The following is a 13,110-nucleotide window of genomic DNA, read 5'->3' on the forward strand; positions in this document are numbered from 1 at the left end:
TTTTTTCATGCGGAATCTCGTTTACTTGGTCACTTTTAATATTTCCTCATTTTCACCCCTTGAGTCTTTCTTGAAGTTGATAGGAAATGTCTCTGTTTTTAGCCACTCGGACTATTACCCTCTTTCTCATTTGCGGACTTACTTCTTCTTGCCTCTTTTCCTTAGATCTAATTTTGTCTTAGGGAGAAAATCTGGACAACTATCCCTTCCTGATTAAGTCTTTGACATCATCCTCCACTTGTACGCATTTGTTTGTGTTGTGGAAGTTACACATGTCGAAATGATAACATCGAGATTTGTCCACTCCCGAACGTTCTCAAAGTGGTTTTGGTGTTTCAACTTGTTTTTCTCTAAATATTTTGTTGATGCATTCTTGCAAGATACACTCTATTGGTACATTTAATGACGTGTAATCTTTGTATCAAGATGTAATGCTCCTTTGGCCTCTCGGTTGCCCCGTGAAAATTTATTGGCTCTTTTTGTTTTCTTGTTTGAATTTTTTGTTTGTTTTTCCTTCTGCTTATTTCTTCCTCCTGAAATCCTTTGTCATAAATTGCCTTACTGACAACCAGTTTTACCTTATATTGTATGAACTTTTCGACCTTTGCCATTAGGACGTTAAAGGTTTTACGAACCCTGATTCAAATACTTCGACAAATTTGGAACCTTTTTTGAGTCTTAGACTTAACATGTACTTCTTCATCGTCTTGCCGGTGCTCATAACTAGTATCGCTTCTCCATTGACCCTTTAGATGTAGGATTATAATGACCCTCTTTCCATTTTCTGATGGATCTCAGACTTTCCAAAAACATGAGTTGTCTTCTTGACGTCGTCAAGTGTATGAAAAGCAAGCACTTTAAAGGGTCTAAATTCGCTGAAAGTATTGGATCTAGAAAAAGATGTATTCAGTTTAATTCACGGTGTCTAGAAGGCCACCCAAGTTAGTGGAAATCTTAGGATCCATCAAACAAGGGAAAGACAAGCTGATATGATCCTACATTAAAAGGTTCAACGTAAAAGTGATACTTGTCAAGGGCGCCAACAATGAGAGGAAGAACTACATGTTAAGTTTATAACTTCAATCGGGGTCCACATTCATTGAAATTATTGGAATCAAGACTTGTAAAATCTTTAACAACTTTGACGAGCTTCTCAAACAAGTGAAAGACGAGCCACTAAGAAGAAGGGAGAATGTAGTTTATTCACCTTTTAGGGGAGGAGATTGTCATTTTAGCTAATATATTTTGTCAAACAAAGGATTTAAGTGTATAATTTATTCACCTTTATGTAGTGTCTGATTGCATGTGGGTGGATTTGTAACCACAACATCCTATTTATTCCTTTTTAAGAGGTGAAATTATAGTCATTGGGGTTGGAAGTTTAATATATTTTGTATAAGATGGGGGGTTAGTGTGTATTTTAACACAAGAAGAGTATAATGTAATATTAATACTTCTCAGGGGAAGAAAAATGTAATACATTTTGCATAAAAGAGGAGAAAAAAGGGTAATGTAGTATGAGTATCTCTCGAAGTAGGAGAGTGTAATTTATTATTCATTTATTTATGTTTTCAACAATAAAATAAATAATATTAATAATTTTTTAAAAATTCTATGAATAATGACAATTTCAATAATATTATTAAAATTTAACTAAATCTAGATATTTGGGATTTGATTGAGGAAAATAAAATTTAATCCGCTTTTAAGATTACATGTTCGAATCTTGCTCCGCAATAACGATCTTTATGTTGGACCATTTCTTACAAAATTTTGTTTCGACTTTAAATAAATTTTGTCCTCTTAAAATTTTGTCGACTTTAAATAAATTTTGTCCTCTTAAATAACTTACTTTTGACAATCCTTATCCAAAATTAAAATAACGCTGAAGTAGTATTTTGTCCTCTTAAATTCGGCCAATTTCTCATCCCACCTTTGCTATATAGGACGCACCTCTGAAAATTCAAAAATGTCTATGGATGAATTTAGTGCGTCTTCGAACGCACAAAATCTTATTTTTTATTAAAATTTAGTTCGGAGATGTATCTCTGAATTTTTGGATGAATTCGGAGAAGTATCACCGAAGATACTATTTGTTTTCCAATTGTCATCAATTTCTCAACAAAATTGAATAAATCAAAATAAATTTTTTCTTGAAATAGAATTTTGTATTATTTCTATAAATATAATTATTATTTATTATTTACTATACTAATAATTATTTTTTATAATAATTATTTCTTAACTAATATATAATTTACATAATAATTATTAGTATAATCATTTTCTTGACTAATATATAATTCATACGTTATTATTCTTTATAATAACTATTTTTATATTATTATATTAATATTTTAGTAATAAAACAAACGATCTAGATTGATATATTTTAATAATAAAATCATGTAAAAGATAATCCATCAAAATACTTTAAAAATAATAATATTTTATTTATTTTAATTCAATGTTTTTTAATATATTATATTATTTTTAATTATTGGTTTTTATATAATTTATTATTTTTTACTAAATATGAATTATTTAATAGAAAAACTTAAAATATAATTATATTTTTACAAGCTTAAAATGAGGTCAAGTAAGAGTTTAATTATTAGTCTATATAGTAGAAACAGTTGTTTTTCAAAAAGAAATAATTATAGTAATTATCAATTTAATTATTATATAATAGTCTATAAAAATATTCTATAATAATTAGTCTACATAAATTATATATTAGTCAAGAAAATAATTATTGTAAAAAATAATAATTTTATAAATAATAATAATATTTATATTTATACAAATAATTAAAAAATTCTATTTCAAGAAAAGACTTTAGAATTTATAAAAGTGAATCCAGAAATTGTCTAAATTTGTAAGGTTGCATATTAGAAGTGTTCAAAATCAAACCGGTCCAATTGAAAATCGTAAAATCGAACCGAACCTGCAAAAAATCATATTTAGTTCGAATATGTTTGAGTCATTTTCTAATAGAACCGTATGGTCGGTTCAATTTGCGGTTTGTATTTTGTAAATCGAATCAAACTAAATCAAAGCGCATTATGTTACAAAATCTTACTGATCAATATATAATTTTAATCAGTACAAGTCAGACTGTAATTTTAAAAAAACTTATATGACATGGCAAAACGATTTGTTTCTATTGGATGACAGTGTAAAACTTTTTTACACTGTCAGTGCACTACCTTTAACCTCATATTTTATTATATTCTTTGTATGATATTTATTTTAATTTACATATCAACAAAAAAATAAAATATTATTTATTTATAAATACTATTTTAAAAAAATAAATTTTATCGTATTCTTTGTATGATATTTATTTAAGAATGTAATTTCATGTATATAATTTTGTAGACTTAAGATAAATTTGTAAGACGCAATTTTACATATTAAATTTTGATTTATTTTGATAATTATAAATTCTTTTTATGGTAATGTATGTATGGTTCAATATTTTTTTTTTTAGAAAAATCGAACCAACTCAAATACATTAGTTTGATTTGGTTTGATTTTATTTTTAAAAATCAACCAAACTAAAACGAACCGCATGTTTTTTCTCTTGCAGTTCGGATAATTTTTAGCGTCAAAACCGTCCAAATCGCACCGCGATAACCCTATCGCATATAAAAAAATAAACTTACTTTTCACAATCCTTATCCAAAATTAAAATAACGCAGACATAGTTGTGTGAATACAAGTCAATTTGATTGATTGAGGAACATGCGTTTGACCGGAAGGCGTGACATGGCGATTCCTTAAGCATTACGTTGCAAAAAATCAGATCAGAAAGTTAAAAATACCAATGAATCATCTTCTGATTCGATTTCCACCAAACAACGCATGAGATGAAGCTTCGCGTTTCAATTTTCTTCTCTCTATTCTTCTTCTTCATCTTCCTCATCTCCACCTCCATCGCCGATGATTCCATCTCCCAATCCCAACAACTCTCCCTCCTCCGCAACGGAAACGAATTATCTCCTTCCGCCCTCGTTCTTCCACCATCACCGTCAGTTCCCAATTCTTCTCATTCTCCACTTTCATCATCTTCTTCTTATTCTGTATTAATAATTCTCACATTTTCATTCAAAAATTTATTGTGCAGAAAACCTGATACGGCACTAGTTGCTGCCCTAGACGGTACTGTTTATCTCGTTGAAAGTGCTTCCGGGAGGGTAATTTGGTCTTTTTCAACTGGATCCTCAATCTACCATTCTTCCGCCAACACTCCTTCTTCTGAACACGTCGAATGTGGTGATGACTGGGAATTAATCTTTCACGATACTCACTTTGGCAAAACGGTATTCTCATTTTGAACTGTATGTCTTGTTTTTTTACTGTACCTTTAATTCATTCTGAAAACAACTTATAGCTTTTCTTCAATAGTATGATCAATTAGTTGTGTTGAAACTTGAAACCTGTAGAGGCTCAAGGAATCTGTTGCTGATTATGTTGCTGTTACACCTATTGTGTCTAAAGATGGAGCTGTTATACTTGGATCCAAAAGGAGCACTGTATTTGAAGTTGATGCAAAAACTGGAAAGCTCCTTAGAAGTTATGGTGCTGCTGATTTTCATAATGCTTCTACTACTGCAGTGTGGAGTGGTGACAAGGACAGGCAAAAAGTTAGTACTTTTGTCGGTGCAAATAATACCGAACTTGCTGATCCAGGAAAGCTTGATTTACCGGAGTTCTTGCTCCAGATAGTTAGGACCGATTATTTTTTACAATCTGTGGGTCCTGGTTCAGGAATAGTGTTGTGGACTATGTCAGTAGCTGAATTTGAGGCTGTATTATTTTGCAAACATAATGAAAATCCTACCTTCAAGGCTTCCCTTGATGCAGAAGGTGAGTATGCTTCTGATGTTGACAGTGGCTTGGATTTTGCTATGCCGTATGCGTGTCCAGACAGTAAGCTCAGAGAAGTCTATCGCCAGCGAAAGAGTTTTCTGTTTGAACCTGCTAACTTCGAAAGATTATCTGATGTTAGTTCTTTTCAAGAACATGATATCCTCCCGATGCCGGTTTCACATCTGATGCTTCCATCACAACCTAAGAGTGAAAAATTCCTCCCCGGTCACAATGGTAATATGATGCTTCCCGGGCCTGTGCCTAATTCTTTGCAGCCAAAAATTAGCTTCTACGATAGTAATGATGATAATGCAGTTGTGCTCCCTCAGCCGCATATGGAGATTGCTGCACCTAGGGAAATTGATCTGAACAGGGTGATTGAATTGTCAATGACATTATTGGCTGTATTATCTGTGGTGTTTCTTTTGATATTTTACCAAAATCGATCTACAAATAAAGCAAAGGTTCAAATCAGTGGCACAGATTTGAAAAGCCCACCTTCTAAGAAAAAGAGAGCACGCAAGTCAGGAAAAAACAATGTCATTGTTGAAAAACAGGATAATCATCTCTATTCAGTTGAGGAGAATATACGAATATATAAGGAAGCAGAAAATGAAGCACGTTTGCTGTATAATAAAGTCAATGGACGCAGGATTGGTAAACTGCATGTATCTAATAAAGAAATTGCGAAGGGGAGTAATGGTACTATTGTTCTTGAGGGGATTTATGAAGGTCGATCAGTTGCTATCAAACGTCTTGTTCAGGCTCATCATGATGTAGCTCATAAAGAAATCCAAAATCTCATTGCTTCTGACTTTCATCCAAATATTGTCCGATGGTACGGCGTGGAATATGATCAAGATTTTGTTTACCTTGCTCTAGAACGTTGTGCATGCAACTTGGATGATTTGATTACTATTTATTCAGATATGTCAGAAAATCCAGTGCTAAACAAAGATCGAGCTTTTGAATTTTTCAAGAAGACCCAGATAGAGACGCAGGGAGATGATACACAGAGTCTTTGGAAAACAAATGGTTATCCATCTCCTCTTTTACTAAAGCTGATGAGGTTAGTAAAACAACATAATTTGATGAACTATTACAGGTCACAGTATATTATTGTCACACCCACTACGTAATTTAAAAAAAAAAAATGTAACAGTTCTTTCTCAGACAAGGCAGAAGAAATGTTAACTGTTGAGTTATAGCAATTGTACCTCTGGATTTTTGTGTATAGTTTGTATTGTATGCTTTAAGGGAACGCTGCTTAAATTTTTCGTACTAGTGAGATTAGTCATGTATGGATGATTGTTACAGTCCCATCAATAAATGGTGCAGCAAAACACAATTAACATACTGTTGCTATAAGGAGGAGTTTGTTAGGACTTAGGATTTGAGATAAGGAGGTGGTTAGGATGTAAAGTCAAGGGGATTTTGTTAGGATTTGACGTATGGAGTCAGTTAGATAGTTAATTATTTACTTGGAGAAGTATTTGTATAATTAGCGGAATACAATGATAGAGGGGTATGATTTGTAAAGGGAAACCCCTGGGAGGAGAGATTTCTCTCCTATTTTCTCTTATCCTTTATCTGTCAATAAAATTGTTCACTTTTTTCAACTCTAAAACATGCCCTAAATGTTTTGATAGTAGAAGTAAAAGCAAGGGCTTTATATGATGGTTCAATTATAGGTTAAGAAATGCTTTTTGTTAAGGTTGATGTGTAGGAGCATTGCTGCGATTAAGGAGAGATGTTTTTTATAAATAACAAGGATGTGTTATCAATAGGGGTGGCAGATCTAGAATAATTTGGTCATTGCCTTGGAATTAGGGAATCCTGGAGGATGAGTAAGATACATGGACGACATGAATGGAGGTAAAACAGAAATGGTAGTAGCAAAAAGATTGAAGGATAGTAAACAAAAGTGATTTGTAAAAGTATACACGACGGGCCCTGTTTTGTTTCCATCTAGGACTACTATATTTAAGCCAAGTATCTGAGGTTGACAGTTCTTCATTTATTGATAGAAGATGAATCCCCACTTTGTGTGTTTAATTTATACATATTTATTTATTTTTAGTTAACACGTTGACTTTTGCATTTATATTGCAACACAGGGATGTGGTCTCTGGGCTTGTTCATTTGCACGAACTAGGAATAATACATCGCGATTTGAAACCCCAAAATGTTTTGATAAACAAGGAAAGATTATTATGTGCCAAGCTTTCTGATATGGGGATTAGCAAGCGACTTCTTGAAGATATGTCTTCATTAGGCCATAGTTCTACTGGTGAGTACAAAAGTTAAGATTGTGTTTTTTTAGCACTCACTGTTGCTAATCAGTAATGTTATTAAACTTGGACCAATCCTTGGCTTGGTTGGGGTGTTTAAGGTCAGTGGGTCACTAGCCGAACCAATGAATCACTAGCTAAACCGCATGAACCAATATATGTTCAATGTATAATGAATATAAATATATAGATATAAATCATTTATATAAGAAATAGATTATTTATCTTCCTCGTATATATGGTTAAATGGTAGCTTTGTTTGGCAGTAAAGTTTCCAATTTGAAGCATTAACTAGTTGAACAAAACACAATTCAACTTGATTCAGTCCGGTTCGATTAGCTTGGAGTTCAAACAGAGTTATTAATCCTAGATAGCGGAGCGGAGCAGCTGACCCCAAAAATGCATTAACTAGTGGAACAAAACACAATTCAACTTGATTCAATCCGGTTCGATTAGCTTGGGGTTCAAAATGAAGCTGAACCGACCGGCGAACTGCCCAGTTCCTTTTGAACGTCTGGACTTTAAAACACTGTTATAATGCACTTTTACCAAAATTATGATACCAAAAACATGATACCGTATGCAACATAGAAAACAGGGAATATTTTTTAAATAGGCTTCTTATTACAGTTTTTTAAGAGCATCTTCCAAAGTTTGTCCCGCAAGAACTCCGATCGTATCAGCAAAGTGGCGACCTTTTCCAAATCTGGTCAAGCGGTTCAGCTGAATTTTCTGGTTTTAAACCAAATTTCGGATGTCATCACCGGTCTGATAGCATTTCCGATCCAATATCGTGACCAAACCAACTTTGGGTCTGATTTTCGGCCGAACAGATCCGATCAGCTGCTCTGGTTCTAATAACATTGCTAATTGATAGTTATGTCTAGTATGATATAAATCTATCCCTATATCATTTTGGTGATCTATCTAACAAATATAGTTCAAAACTTTTTGGCATATTTTTCCCTTCATTTTTCAATTTGAGTGGGTATGCTTTAGCACACTTTATGTATTGCTTAATTTTATACATGAATAGTTCTCCAGCCCTAAATTCTGTATGCTTTTCTGACCACTAAATATGCTGATTCAAACATGCACTTATTGTCTTAATTGCAGGATGTGGCAGTTCGGGTTGGCAAGCACCAGAGCAGCTTCTTCAGGGACGTCAAACACGGGCTGTGGATTTGTTTAGTTTAGGCTGTGTCCTCTTTTTCTGTATGACAGCAGGTAGACATCCATTTGGAGAACGTCTTGAGCGTGATGTCAATATTGTTAACAATAAAAAGGATCTTTTCTTAGTGGAGTTCCTTCCTGAAGCTGAGGATCTTGTTTCTTGTTTATTAAACCATGAACCCTATCTAAGGTATATCATTCTTATTCAATGTGACTTTTAGGAGATTGGAATTTTATTCTTCTGTAACTTCATTAATAGTTTGCAGTATGACATGACTTAATTGATATTCATGTAGCATAAATGATGGATTATATGTGAAATTTTGTTTAGTTTGTTAGTTGCCATCTCAAATAACATGTCAATTGAGTTTATTCCTCTTGTGTTTCAAAATTCAAATCAATATGTATTCACCCTGAATGAACTGCAGAAAGCAGTTACTCAGCTTGTTTTGGAACTAATGCAACCATGCTACTGGTAGATATTTACATCGACCTTCAATGATGTCACTGAAAACCTGTATTTAATGCCGCCGCATGTGTACTTGCAACTGGCTATGTTATATCCAGTATCATTTAAGACATTGCAAGATGAATGAATCCTAAAAAGATTTCACGTGAATAAATTAATTTTTGGTGATTATGGGCCATGGATGAATCCTAAAAAGATTGAAGGGCATTGCCAGAAAATGGTTCATTGTTCTTGTTGTACATGCAAGGGAGCAAAATAATTTATATTCCCTGGAAACTGACAAAGGGATTATGTTGCATGTCATTGTCAAAATGACAAATATATGATTTGACTGCTTAAACTATTAACAATTGGACTGTCTGATAGCCTCTTAGTGACTAGAGGAGCTAGAACTGTGTGTATTTGTGCGTGTGTGTTTTGTCTGGTTGGAAGCTAACACTTTCACTAATGAAATTATTTCATTTAATTGTCAGGCCAAAGGCGATTGAAGTATTGCATCATCCTCTATTTTGGAATTCTGAGATGAGACTTTCATTTCTTCGTGACGTTAGTGACAGGGTGGAACTTGAAGATAGAGAGACTAATTCTGTTCTTTTAGATGAATTAGAGAGCACAGCTCCAATGGCTTTAGGTACAAAATGGGACGAAAAGATGGAACCGAATTTCCTTGCTAACATTGGTCGTTACAGGCGGTATAAATTTGATAGTGTTCGAGACTTGTTGAGGGTCTTGAGAAACAAGCTAAATCATTTTAGAGAATTGCCTCTAGAAATTCAGGTTTCTTCTTGAACTAGTACTTTTTGTAATTTTCTTTTGCCTTATTCTCTGGTTGAGGATTAGGCTTGTCTTAATAAGTTAATTAAGGTTTCTTTTTACTGGCTTATCAGGAACTGATAGGACCTATTCCAGAAGGATTCAATGAGTACTTTACAAGTCGATTTCCAAGGCTTTTGATTGAAGTGTACAAAGTTATATGCAATAATTGCAAAGATGATGAATGTTTTCAAAGATATTTTAGAGACATTGATTAATGCATTAGCCTTTGATCAGATAGATAAGCTGACTTGATAATTTATCAAATAGTAGCAAAGAACAGTTGTATGCATGCAAATTATGTAATGTTATATGTATATTATTACTATTACTATAGTATACATGGCTAGTGAATGTAACCCTTTTAGAGATGAAGGAACCGTAAAGTTTAATGTATTAAAATGTGATTTTTGTTCTTTGAATCAAATAAATTTGTAGAAATAGTGATCCACTTCTTCAAATATCTTAACACTATTTATAATTCAACTTATAATTATTGTTATTGATGAATTGATTATACAAACAAAACATGAATCATTATCATTAAAATTCTTTAAAAAGTACACCATTAAAAGTTATACAATCATAGGTATTTTGTATATCAAAATATAAAAGTGCCATATAAATCATTTCAAAGATTTAAGACACATGATAGTGTTCTCAAATTCTAAAAAAGTGTAATCAATAAACTGACGCTTCTCTCTAGGAGTTATTCTAACAAAACCAAACGATTTTGTCCAAGTATTTATTGCATCCTCAGAGGAGTGCAGAATCAAGCTCCCAACACCTAAGACAATCAATTGTTTCTCGAGCTCATTCAGTAACAATCGACACATTCCTCGTCCTCGATATTGTTCTTTGGTGGCCACGAAAACTATCTCCGCAACATTTTGCCCATAAATCCTTATAGTTGCCACCGTAATCACCTCGCAATTTATCTCTAAAATGACAGTAAAGAACCCAGAAAAATTCAAGCGATTGTTTTTTGATTCTCTGCTAAATATCAAATCTTTAATCAAGTCTCTTCCTGATAAAACATCGATAGTTGGATTAAAACTTTCATACAATAAACTAAGGGCCGCAATCAACTTATTAGAAGTAAAACCTCCACCAATATCTCCATTATCATCATCTATATCACTACTCACATTTTTCACTAATGTCCAAGTTATGTTATCTGCAACCTCAATTGGTTTCCCTAACAACTTCATCAGGTCTAAGAATATGTTTCCACAAACTAAACTGCAAAACCAATCCTTCTTTTTCTTATTACTCTCCACATACCATAATCCAAAGTCTATAAACTTTAAACATCCAAAGTGATACCTTTGCGCACATTGAGCACAAACAAGAACATTATTATCCATGTGATCTTTACACTCTTGTTTGCATTTGGGTCGGCGACATACTTTGCAACAACAGGTTGAACAAAACCAATCATCCTCAGGAACATGATCGAGTCCTAAACAACTAATGTGAAATGAAGAAGGACATCGATCACATAGAATTATATCACCTCCAAGACCACAAACTAAACAAACACTATCGTTATTTGCTTCAACATTCTCTTCGACAACAAAATGATTTTTATTTTGATCACGCTGATCACGCAAACTCAAAGCATCCTTTTGACATTTTAACAACGATCTTCCATCGTCCAACAAAATACTAGTGGATGGTCTATGTCTTGTACAATCCGCATGAGCCTCAAATTTAGTGATAGGAAAAATAACATTACAACAATCGCAAACTATACCGTCATAAGATAAACGCCCTCTCTTGACAATATTATTTCTTCCACGACAAGTCACTTTAGTCCCCGGAGATAAAACTCGATTCCTTATCAACCAAGAAACAAGTGTAGACCTCTCCCTTGCACGACCACCCTCCGAATTCTTCTTAGATTGAGTAACATATTTCTCACTTTTCTTTGATGTTAATGTTGATGTTGTAGTTATAATAGATTTTCCAACACTGCTAGAAATAGAGGTTTCATAATCCTTATCAAAATTTCTTGGTCGCTTTTTTGAACATTCCATTAGAGCTTCTGGACAATACTCCGGTTTAATGTTAATCTCCAGTGAAGGTGAAAGAGAAGTAAAAAATTAAACTAAAAACTTTGTATTATTGTTCAGAAAAGTTTAGCCTATATATCTCTACACATGAAAACAAATGTATTAGAATTTAAACACAATTGTGTTACAATTAAGATATTTCAATTTAGATTTTTTTTTTTAAATATTTGATTTTTTTTTAATGAAAAAGATCTTTGATTTATTTTTTTTTAAAGGAAAATATCTTAGATTGATATTTATTGATTTTTTTTTACTAAAATGTGCAAAATTTGTTAGCTATGAATATTAATTTCATTTCACATAATTTAATATTTCTAAAAATATTATCAGACATAAATAAATAAAAGATTTTAGAATAAAATTTTAAATTTAAAGATTTACTAATTTTACTTTTAAATATGAAGATACACTGTATGCTTGTTTATAATGTATATTTTTTTCGTTGTCGAAGAAAATAATAGTTGACGTACATCATAAGTTATGAAAATAAGCTTATTGTTCATAACAAAGTTTAAGTTTAAGGTTTTGGATACATTTTTAACAACTAATATTGTTCTATTAATCGTAAAATCTATATATGAAAAAGAAAAAAAAAACAATACAAAGTGTTATCAACTTACCGATTTAAATATATGAAGTAAACAAACAAAGTTTTTCTTTCTTTTCAACTTCTTCACCTTTTGAGTTTTTAAAAATCAATAACTAAACAATTGAGATAATTTCTTATCAATTTCTCTCCTTTTTAATATCAAGAGGGGGGTATTTATAATGCCAATTTATAATAGATATTGAAGGAAGGAAATAAAATAGATTGACAAAACTGAAAAATCATATCTTTTCTTTTGAATCTTTTCTTTTGAATGAATCTTTTTTAATTAATTAAATATAGATTTGTTAATTAATAATATAATCATTCCATCTAAACTTGATAACGTGGCATTACTATGATCCTTCTCAAAATTTATTAATTATTTCATATAAAAATCATTTAGATTTCATATTTTATTATGCATTAAATGCAAAAATTACAAGTTCATAAATAAGGAAATATATTATACTTTCCAAAGTAGAAAATTTCAAATTTATTACAAACAAATACTGACATTATTAAATTATTTTTCACTATATAAAATTCAAAAATAAAAATAAAAAATATAAATTTGTCTTTCTACTAAATATATATAAATTAAAGTCTAATTAAAAATCTCTATTTCATCCGTACAAAAAATATGCTTAGTATTCATTCTTATGCTTAGTCTAATTAAAAGAAAAATAACATAGACAATAATACAATCTCTTTACATTATAATAATAAAATGCACTTTTTTAGTATATTAAGGAGCATTAAATGTGTAACCTTTAATTTTAGAACCAACATTCATTTTCGTCCCTCATAAATCCTACATAATCTAAA

The 13,110-nt window shown here is 31.8% G+C and overlaps 2 protein-coding genes across 2 annotated transcripts; one reads left to right on the forward strand and one right to left on the reverse strand.

Annotated features, from left to right (window-relative positions):
* The first annotated feature begins 3,734 nt into the window (after positions 1 to 3,734).
* On the forward strand, positions 3,735 to 10,178 carry LOC131651951 (serine/threonine-protein kinase/endoribonuclease IRE1a-like). Its single transcript, XM_058921691.1, has 7 exons — positions 3,735 to 4,033; positions 4,130 to 4,325; positions 4,449 to 5,944; positions 6,993 to 7,165; positions 8,283 to 8,529; positions 9,282 to 9,585; positions 9,696 to 10,178. Exons 1-7 carry the CDS (start codon positions 3,873 to 3,875, stop codon positions 9,837 to 9,839), a joined length of 2,721 nt encoding a protein of 906 aa, XP_058777674.1. The 5' UTR covers positions 3,735 to 3,872; the 3' UTR covers positions 9,840 to 10,178.
* Positions 10,179 to 10,247: 69 nt separating this feature from the next.
* LOC131649911 (increased DNA methylation 1-like) lies at positions 10,248 to 11,660 on the reverse strand. The gene has a single exon (XM_058919650.1). It carries the CDS (start codon positions 11,658 to 11,660, stop codon positions 10,248 to 10,250), a length of 1,413 nt encoding a protein of 470 aa, XP_058775633.1.
* Positions 11,661 to 13,110: the final 1,450 nt, after the last annotated feature.

Source organism: Vicia villosa, linkage group LG2 (assembly GCF_029867415.1).
Source record: "Vicia villosa cultivar HV-30 ecotype Madison, WI linkage group LG2, Vvil1.0, whole genome shotgun sequence".
NCBI classification, from domain to species: Eukaryota; Viridiplantae; Streptophyta; class Magnoliopsida; order Fabales; family Fabaceae; genus Vicia; species Vicia villosa.

What these genes read in the sequence shown, in the direction of transcription:
- LOC131651951 (XM_058921691.1), top strand. Translation starts at nt 3,873, where the DNA reads ATGAAGCTTCGCGTTTCAATTTTCTTCTCTCTATTCTTCTTCTTCATC. An exon ending in ATACTCACTTTGGCAAAACG is followed by an intron (nt 4,326 to 4,448) that starts GTATTCTCATTT and finishes TGAAACCTGTAG; the next exon opens with AGGCTCAAGGAATCTGTTGC. An exon ending in AATTGCCTCTAGAAATTCAG is followed by an intron (nt 9,586 to 9,695) that starts GTTTCTTCTTGA and finishes CTGGCTTATCAG; the next exon opens with GAACTGATAGGACCTATTCC.
- LOC131649911 (XM_058919650.1), bottom strand. Translation starts at nt 11,660, where the DNA reads ATGGAATGTTCAAAAAAGCGACCAAGAAATTTTGATAAGGATTATGAA.